Consider the following 8,709-nt stretch of genomic DNA (forward strand, 5'->3'; position numbering starts at 1 on the left):
GCAGCTCGCGGCCCCGGAGCGGCCCCGGTGTGGCGGCGGCGGCGGCGGCCCGGGCCCGCCATGGCCAAGCAGTACGACGTGCTGTTCCGGTTGCTGCTGCTCGGGGACTCGGGCGTGGGCAAGACCTGCCTGCTCTGCCGGTTCACCGACAACCAGTTCCACCCCGCCCACATCTCCACCATCGGTACCGGCACCGGCAGCGCACGGCGGCCGCGGCGGCGGGAGCGGGGAAACCGGGAGCATCGGGGAAGCGGGAGCAGTGGGGAGGCGCAGCACCGGGGAAACGGGAGCATCGGGGAACCGGGCAACCGGGAAGACTGGGAGCCGCAGCACCGTGGAAACGGGAAGCCAGAGAACGGGGAACACCGGGGAAACGAGAAACCGGGAGCATCAAAGAATCGGGAGCAATGGGGAGGAGCAGCACCGGGTAACCGGGAGCACTGGGAGCTGCATAACCGGGGAAAAGGGAAACCGGGGAACTGGGGAGCCGTGGGCACCAGGAAACCGTGAGTACTGGGAAGCCGCAGCACCAGGGAAACGGGAAAATGGGCAACCGGGGAGCGGGAAAACCGTGGGAACTGGAGAACCGGGAGACGCAGCAACCGAGAAAAGGGAACCTAGGAGAGGGAAAACCGTGGGCATCAGGGAACCGGGAAGCCACAGGATAGGGGAAACGGGAAACCAAGGCACCCGGGAGTCGTGGGAACCGGGGAGTGGTGGGCACGGGAAAAGCGGGGGCACGGGGAAAGGGTTAACCGTGGGCACTGGAGAGCTGCAACACTAGGAACATGGGGAAACAGGTAACCAGAGAGCGGGAAAACCGGGCACCGGGGAGAGGGAAAACTGTGGGCACCGGGGAACCAGGAGCATCGGGAGTCACAGCACCGGGGAACCGGGAAGCCATGAGCATCGGGAAACAGTAAAACTGTGGGCATCCACAAGCCGGGACCACCGGGAAGCCGAAGCATAAGGAAGCTGGGAAACCGAGAGCATCAGGGAGCCAGGAAATCCTGGATATGGGAGAACGGGGAGGACCAGGCACCTCTGGCACAGGGGAACCGGGAGCAGCATGCAGCCGGGAACTGAGAGAGCATTGGGCAGCCACAGCACCGAGAAGCCGTAGCACTGGGGAACTGGGAGGATTGGACAGCCGCAGCACCAGGGAACTGGGAGCACCAGGATCAGACCTGGCACAGGGCCTCCTGCAAGGCCAGGCACTGGGTGTGGGGAGCAGCACCAGGCCGTGGTGGGGCGTGGGGTGGGTCAGGAGGGGTGAGGGGACCAGAGGGCCCCCAGTGACAGCAGCTGCTGCAAAGGGAAACACCAGGACACCCCACCCCATTCCAATCCCAGGTGTCGACTTCAAGATGAAGACCATCGAGGTGGATGGGATCAAGGTGCGGATACAGATCTGGTGAGTGGCAGCACTGGATCCCAGGCGGAAGAGGGAAGAAATTTTGGGGGGCCTGAGTCCTGCTCCCCCCACCCAAGGTAAGGGCTGAGCCCTGCCAAACTCATGCCATGAGTGGTGGCACTGACCCGCTGTCCCCGGGCAGGGACACAGCCGGCCAGGAGCGGTACCAGACCATCACCAAGCAGTACTACCGGCGAGCACAGGTATGGGGGCTCGCTGTCCTGGTACACAGGAGAGGGGAAACTGAGGCACAGTTTTGGGGTGTCAACAGCCGCCCCCCACCCCCTGCAGGGCATTTTCCTGGTGTACGACATCAGCAGCGAGCGCTCCTACCAGCACATCGTGAAGTGGGCCAGCGACGTGGATGAGGTGGGGGTTCACGAGGGGAGGTCTGGAGGTTCCCCAGCCGTGTGGGGGTGGGGGGTCCTTACACTGTTCCCCCACCCAGTACGCACCCGATGGCGTCCAGAAAATCCTCATCGGGAACAAGGCGGACAAGGAGCACAAGAGGCAAGTGCCCAAAGAGCAAGGGCTGCAGGTGAGCGGGGGCTGCTGTGTGCCCCCCCCCAGGGGGCAGGACCCCTCCTGCACCCCCAGCATGGTCAGCCTCTCCCTGAGCCCCCCCTGCACTCAGGACCCTGACAGCCCTCCTGCAGCCCTACCTCTATCCAGGACCCCCAAGCCTCCCCAGTCCCTCCCAACGTGACAGGGACCCCCCACCCTCTTGCAGTCTGTACCCAGGCACCCCAACACCAGCTCCCCCAGTGTCCGGGAACCCTCTTCCCCTCCATCCCTGCAGTGGTTGTGCACCCCCCTGGCTCCCTCTTCCCCACTTGCAAGATGTTCAGAGATCCCCTAACCTCTCCCTGCACCCCCAGCACGGTCTCCTGTACCCCCAAAGCACCCAGTGCACCTCCCTACAACCCCAGCATGGCCAGACTCTCCACAAGGCTGCCCTGCATTCCATATGGACCCCAATAGCCTTCCTGCAGCCCTATCCATATCCAAGGACCCCCAGACATCCCTACCTGTATCCAGTGACCCCCCCATGCTCCTGCAGTCTGAACCCAGGGACCACTGACCTCCCCCTGCAGCTCCAGAGCATCCAGGAAAACCCTTTACTACCCAGTGCTACCCCAAGGCATCCAACAACCCCCAGCCCCTCCCAGTATCCCTCCCAGAGACCTCTGGACCCCAAAGCATCCAGCATCCCTCCCAGGGCCCCCTGCACCCACCACCCAACCCCAGGTGTGCCCCTATGCCAGCCCCCCCCCACAGCTCTCCTGTCTGTCGGTGCCCGGCTGTTCACATTCCAGAGGGGGGGGGCAGGGGTATTGAATCCCCCCTCCCCCCAAATCATGCTACCCCCCTCCCCGCCAAACCCCTGGTGCCGCAGCTGGCCAGGGAATACGGGATGGATTTCTACGAGACCAGTGCCTGCAGCAACCTCAACATCAAGGAGGTATGAGGAAACTGGGGTGGGGGGGTTCTGAGGGGGTTGTGGCTGGCCTGGGGGGCCTGGAGAGGTCAGGGGGTACTGGAGGGGTCCCCCAGGTTCACCCCACCCCTCTCCCACAGTCCTTCACACGGCTGACGGAGCTGGTGCTGCAGGCGCACCGCAAGGAGCTGGACGAGCTGCGGGGGCTGCCCCACGCCCCCACACTGGTCCGGCTGGAGGAGGACGAGCAGCAGCCCCTGGGGAGCGAAGACACCCCCAAAACCTGCTGGTGTTGAAGGCTGGGACCCCCCGACCCCTCCTGCCCAGGCTGCGTCAGGGGGCATGGTAGGGGCAGGACTGAGGCAGCCCCCATAGAGTGGGGGGACAACACGGGACACCCCCAGGGACAGGGAACGTGGCAAGGAGGGCCCCCCCATCCTGGCACCTGTGCCCTCCTCGGCTTGCGGGTAGGGTGGGGGCTGTCCAGGCACTGTGTGCCCACCCTGTGCCACCCCGTGCCCGTGGGACCCCCGGTTTTACACAGTGGTTTGCAGAATAAAGGTCATGCTGGAGGGGCTGGTGGTCTGTGTGCTCCAGGGGGGCTGTGGGCATGACGCCATGGTGGCAGGCACAGCCTGGGCATGGACACCCGAGCGGTGATCAATAATTGAGGGTGATCTGGGGCTGCCAGCATGGTGTCCCCTTTCCAGGCTGGGCACAGGGACATGGGGCATGGTGCTCATGGAGTGCCATGGCCACCACCACAGCCTGCCAGGCTACCAGCTCAGCCCCAGCTGTGGGAACAGGCACGAAAACTTGGTGGCGGCACTGGGATGAGCCAGCAGCGGGATGGTGGGGGGCTGGGATGCGTGGTTACTGGGATGATGGTGGGCACTAAGATAGTGGAACCTACAGGGATCTAGGTGGACACCAGGATGCTGCCAGGCACGGGGATGGGCACCACATGACAATGGTGGGCACCACAGCAGATAGGCCCAAGGATGGAGCTGGTACTGAGACCAGTGGGCTGCAGGACTGGTGGGGACTGGGATGGGCAGCACAGGAGGACCCAGAGGTGATGCCATGGCAGCACCCGGCAAGGAGGAATACTGGGACACTTGTCCCATCCTCCTCTGCCCCACAGAGCCCCAGCTCCTAGATTCCTGTTATTCCCTGACTCTCGTTATTCCCCAACTCTCACCATCATTCCCAACCCTCGGGAACATGCCGTGCCAGGCTGGGAGCATCCCACATCCCGCAGGCACTAGGATGAGCAGCCGCAGCGCACCGTGCCATGAATTATTGAGGCAGGTAGAGCATCGCCTTGGCCCCGTGCCACCTTCCTCCTTCCACGGGTGGGACGGGCGGCTCAGGTTTCTCCTGAGCCGCGGCGGGGCCTGGAGACCTTTGGACCATGACGTGAGCGCCGGGAAGCCCTTAAGAGGCGGCGCAGGGCACGGGGCACAAGCAGCCGCACACCTGCAGCCATGACCGTCCCCATCGCCAAGTCCTTCTATGACCTGAGCGCCACCTCCTTGCAGGGGGAAAAGGTGGATTTTGGTGTTTTCCGGGGCCGCGTGGTCCTGATCGAGAACGTGGCTTCGCTCTGAGGCACCACGGTGCGGGATTACACCCAGCTCAACCAGCTCCAAGCCCGCTACCCCCGGCGGCTGGTCGTGCTGGGCTTCCCCTGTAACCAGTTTGGATACCAGGTAAGTCCTATGGGAAACGAGGCAGGGGGTGAGGAGCTGGGAAACACAGGGCTGTGGATTTCTCCTTCCCTGCCACAGGAGAACGGCACCAATGAGGAGATCCTCAACACCCTGAAGCACGTGCGGCCTGGGGGTGGCTTCGAGCCCAACTTCACCCTGTTCCAGAAGTGCCAGGTGAACGGGAGTGACACCCATCCCGTGTTCGCCTACCTCAAGGCTCACCTGCCTGCACCGGCCGACGAGCCTGCACACCTGATGGCCGAGCCCCGCTTTGTCGTCTGGAGCCCTGTGCGGCGCTCCGATATCTCCTGGAATTTCGAGAAGTTCCTGGTGGGGCCTGAGGGGGAACCGTTCCGGCGCTACAGCCCACGCTTGCCCACGGCCCAGCTGGAGCCCGACATCCAGCGTCTCCTCAAGCTGGCCAAGTAATCCTAGCTCCAGTGTGATCCTGGCTCCGGTGTGATCCTGGCTCCGGTGTCACCCTGGGATGGCCCCAGCTCTCCGCAGAATGACAGCTCCCTCTGAAACCTCCATGGGGAGGGGGCTTGATGGGGGCAGAGGGTTGGAGCTGCCGGGGCGGCGTGGGCTGGTGGCAATAAATGAGCCGCAGGGAGCATGCCTGGATCCACGTGGTTTTTGGGAGTGTAAATGGATCCATCAGGTTTTCAGAAACATACCCATACCCATGTGGTTTTGGGGAGCTCTTGGCGGGAACAGGAAGGAGGACACAGCCCTGATAGGCCAGATCCAGGAAATGGAGGCTCGGGGATAGGTGGGTGCCAGGCCGGCTGCACCCAGTTCCCCATGGGTGTTGCTAGGGCTGGGTGCCAAGAGCAACATTTCACCCACTCCAGGGCAGTGATTTCCCACACCCAGCTCCTTCCCGCCTCAGGAATATGGAATTCCCAGCAGAGCAGGGCCAGGTTCCAAACCCCAGGGCAGGCGGAAGTGACCCCAAACCAACTCCATGGGAAGGGAAAATGATCCAAGTCCTTTCTCTGCAGGGTCTAGGAGAGCACTGGGAGAGTGCAGTGGACTCTCCAGTGCTGGGAAGGGCCAAGGAGGAATTCCACAGGCTCCTGGGATGGAAAAAGTTTTCTGCATCAACCCCCAACCCCCTTCACCACCCCAGGGGGTGACGCCCACTCCTGAAATACTCCTGCCTGTGTCACCAAGCTGTCACACGTCACATTTATTACCCCACATACGAGGGCTCCTGAGGTGGGATGGTGTGAGAATCCTTTTGGATCCTGTTTTGGGGACCCCTTTATGTCTTCGGTACATGAGGGGCTTGGGCCATGGCACCGCATCCCATCCTTGCAGTCAGGGTCAGAGCCAAAAGGCTCCAGAAACACAGGAGCATCCGCTGTTGGGTGTTCGCTGCATCCAAGCTGGAAGTTTGGAGGGGCAAATCATGTCAGGGACTGTGTGGTCCCCAGAAATTACAGTGCCAGGGATCCAGGGATCTCCCAGAGCTCCCGGAAGCTCATCCTGGGATACACATGGGGATCAGAACAGCGGGGTCATCTGGCGAGGGTCGTCAGGCAGGATGCTGACAGAATCCTCAGCACGGCCACAGAGCAGGCACAGCATGGTATATTCCTGGGGGAAGGAAAAGGGGGGGCTGGAAAAAGGGGGGCTGCCACAGCCCTGCTCCCCCACAGGGAAACTCGAGCCAGATCCGGTACCTGATCCCTGATTGCAATCAGAGCCAGGGGATCTCATTTCCAGCCATACCGGCTCCCCTGAGCCCTTTTTCCAGCCCTTTGCTGCCTAGGAGATGTGCCAGGAATGAGGAATGGGGGTCACAGCCCCCTCCCATCACCCACATTCCCATGCCAGGTGAGCTGGGCTTCCCCCACAAGGCACGGACTAGTACTGGGGGGACTCCAGGTAGCCCTAAACACAGGAATGGGGCTCTGCATCCTTCGAGGCTCTGTCCCAGGGAAGCTGGGAATCAGCCCGTGGAAGGGTGGGTCTGGAATTCCAGAGACAGAATTGGGAAGGGCTTTTAGGGGACAAGAGACAAACCTGGTAGTCATCCACCACGCTGAAGGTGTACTCGTGGCGTGCGATCAGGTGGTGGCAGTTCTTACACAGGTCTGTGGGACAGGGGACAGTGGGGTGAGAGGACATGCACACCGTCCCTGGGGTATCCCCCCACTCCCAATCTCTTGGGACAAGCCCCAATCCTCTGTGCCTGCCTTCACGCCCAGGGCATAAACGTCCCAGTCCCCAAAACATCAAGCCCCCAAAATTCCCCACACAGCAGCTCACCCCCCTTAATGCCATTGGCAGCTCTCTGATACTGCCTCTAAAACCTGAGACCCCCTCCGGGCATCCACCCTTCCCACCCTCAGGGACTCCCCAAATATCAGGGCCCCAAATTTTCCCTACTCAAAATAATCCTCCCTTAGGCCTCCCCCTGCTTTCATGTCACGCCCCAGCCCTTGAGAGCCCCCACCCCCCAGGAGTCCCTCCCAGCCCTCAAGATGCCCCAGAATCCAAATGCTACCCCCAGGCCTCTACCTGTGCCCCCCAGCCTTCCCCAGATCCCAAAGATCCCCAAAGCTCACTCTAACCCTCAAGATCGCCCAAGCTCCAGACTCCAAAGCTCCCCCAGAGTCTTCAGCATCCCTCAAGACCCCCAAGACCCAAGGTCTCCCCCAATACTCAACACCCCCAGACACAGGACCCCCCCAGCCCTCAAGACCCCCAACCTTCAGCGATCCCTGAGCCCCAGGGATGGCTCAAGGATCCCCCAAATGTCGCCCTCAAGAGCCCCACACCCCACAGGTCCCCTCAGCTCCCCCGACCCCCACGAACCCCAAGCCCCAGACCCCAAAGGCTATCTCAGACCTCTACATGGCCCCTCACCCCCCGGTCCCCCCACCGCACGGTCATAGGTGACGATCTCCTCCCCGCCGTCCAGCTCCTCCGCCCGGTTGCTGACCAGCACGAAGTCCCGGCGGCCGCACTGCGCGCACCCCACGAAGTTCAGGAGGAAAGATCCGCCCTCCAGGCAGGTGGTGCCCTAGGGCGGGAGCACAGGCTAGGACAGGGACAGGGACCGGGACCGGGACCGGTGGCGGTGCCCCCCGCGGCCGCCCTCACCCGCTCCGGGTACTCGGTGCCCACACAGCCGCCGCACATCTCGCACGGCCCTCCCCGCAAATGTCGCGAGACCTGCGCCGAGGGGCGGGGCTCAAGTGACAGGGCCGGGGCCGAGGCGCTGGGTGTGGGCGTGGCCTGAGGAGCAATGGGCGTGGTTTGAGAAAATGGGCGGGGCCTAAGGGGCCGTGGGGCTGCTTGGGGCAACCAGGAATAACTGGGGGGGTCTGGGCTAGGGGGGGACCCAGGGCTAGGGGGGACACCTGGAGCTACCTGAGTGCACCCCAGGCTGGTGGGGGACACCTAGAGTGACCTGGGGAGCATCCGCGGCTAGCGAAGGGCACCTAGGGCTAGCTGGGAGCTGCCTGGGATTAGCAGTGAGATACCCAGGGCTGGTGGGATACCCCGGGAAGTACCTAGGGGGCATCCAGGGCTAGTGGGGGACACCCAGGACAAGCTGGGGGACATTCAGAGCCAACTGTGGGGTGCTGGAAATTGGCTGGGGGACACTCTGGACTAGTGGGAAACACCCAGGGCCAAGTGCGGGGTGCCCGTGACTGCTGGGGGGCATCCAGGGATAGCGGGGGACACCCAGGGCTGACTGTAGGGCGGCTTGGGCCAGCTGGGCATCATCCCGGGCTAGCTGGGGACTGCCTGGCTTAGATGGATGACTCCACGGACTAGCTGGGGGACACCCAGGGCTGGTGGGGGTCAGGCAGGACAAATCAGGGGGTGCCTGGGACGAGCTGGGGTACACAGAGGTCTGTTAGGGGGTGCCCGGGACGAGTCGGGGAGCTCGCAGGGCTAGCGGAGGACACCTAGGGCTAGCTGAGGGATGCCTGGGACTAGCTGGGGGGCATCCAGGGCTAGCGGGGGACACGTGGGCTGGCCGGGGGGGATGGCCGGGGACCCCCGCCGCTGTCGGCGGGGCGCTGCGCCTCTCCGCAGCCTGCAGGTGCCGGTGCCGCCGGTGCCGCCGCCAACGGTGCTGCCGCCAATGGTGCTGCCGATGCCGGTGCTGCCGGTGTCGGTGC

At 63.4% G+C, this 8,709-nt stretch overlaps 4 protein-coding genes across 10 annotated transcripts in view; 2 read left to right on the forward strand and 2 right to left on the reverse strand.

The window, feature by feature from the left end:
* The window catches only part of LOC121336792 (protein farnesyltransferase subunit beta-like), a 10,309-nt gene extending 6,235 nt beyond the window's left edge, over positions 1–4,074 (reverse strand). The window contains exon 1 of the mRNA XM_041406222.1: positions 4,054–4,074. Coding sequence (XP_041262156.1) covers positions 4,054–4,059 — 6 coding nt within the window. The 5' untranslated portion in view covers positions 4,060–4,074. The remainder of the gene's footprint in view (positions 1–4,053) is intronic.
* RAB15 (RAB15, member RAS oncogene family) lies at positions 7–4,047 on the forward strand. 3 transcript variants are annotated; one of them, XM_041406225.1, is made up of 7 exons: positions 7–184; positions 1,354–1,414; positions 1,557–1,617; positions 1,706–1,783; positions 1,863–1,952; positions 2,811–2,876; positions 2,993–4,047. In XM_041406225.1, the coding sequence occupies exons 1-7, from the start codon at positions 61–63 to the stop codon at positions 3,146–3,148; spliced, it is 636 nt and encodes a 211-aa protein (XP_041262159.1). In that variant the 5' UTR covers positions 7–60; the 3' UTR covers positions 3,149–4,047. The 3 variants fall into 3 exon arrangements, with proteins under 3 accessions (XP_041262159.1, XP_041262158.1, XP_041262157.1); XM_041406224.1 differs by having other exon boundaries at positions 47–1,414; XM_041406223.1 differs by having other exon boundaries at positions 47–1,414; positions 1,706–1,952.
* A 4-nt stretch (positions 4,075–4,078) lies between the features above and the next one.
* GPX2 (glutathione peroxidase 2) lies at positions 4,079–5,647 on the forward strand. Its single transcript, XM_041406230.1, has 2 exons — positions 4,079–4,564; positions 4,643–5,647. Exons 1-2 carry the CDS (start codon positions 4,340–4,342, stop codon positions 4,991–4,993), a joined length of 576 nt encoding a protein of 191 aa, XP_041262164.1. The 5' UTR covers positions 4,079–4,339; the 3' UTR covers positions 4,994–5,647.
* Positions 5,648–5,741: 94 nt separating this feature from the next.
* Positions 5,742–8,441, reverse strand: CHURC1 (churchill domain containing 1). 5 transcript variants are annotated; one of them, XM_041406231.1, is made up of 5 exons: positions 7,679–8,441; positions 7,442–7,598; positions 6,596–6,666; positions 6,253–6,337; positions 5,742–6,166 (listed from the first exon to the last, which is right to left on the reverse strand). In XM_041406231.1, exons 1-5 carry the CDS (start codon positions 7,715–7,717, stop codon positions 6,129–6,131), a joined length of 390 nt encoding a protein of 129 aa, XP_041262165.1. In that variant the 5' UTR covers positions 7,718–8,441; the 3' UTR covers positions 5,742–6,128. The 5 variants fall into 5 exon arrangements, 4 of the variants coding, with proteins under 4 accessions (XP_041262165.1, XP_041262166.1, XP_041262167.1 ...); XM_041406232.1 differs by having other exon boundaries at positions 7,463–7,598; positions 7,679–8,436; XM_041406233.1 differs by lacking the exon at positions 6,253–6,337 and having other exon boundaries at positions 7,679–8,428.
* Between the last annotated feature and the right edge of the window lie 268 nt (positions 8,442–8,709).

The sequence above is a fragment of the Onychostruthus taczanowskii genome, unplaced genomic scaffold, assembly GCF_017590055.1.
Source record: "Onychostruthus taczanowskii isolate IOZ18803 unplaced genomic scaffold, ASM1759005v1 scaffold246, whole genome shotgun sequence".
NCBI lineage: Eukaryota > Metazoa > Chordata > Aves > Passeriformes > Passeridae > Onychostruthus > Onychostruthus taczanowskii.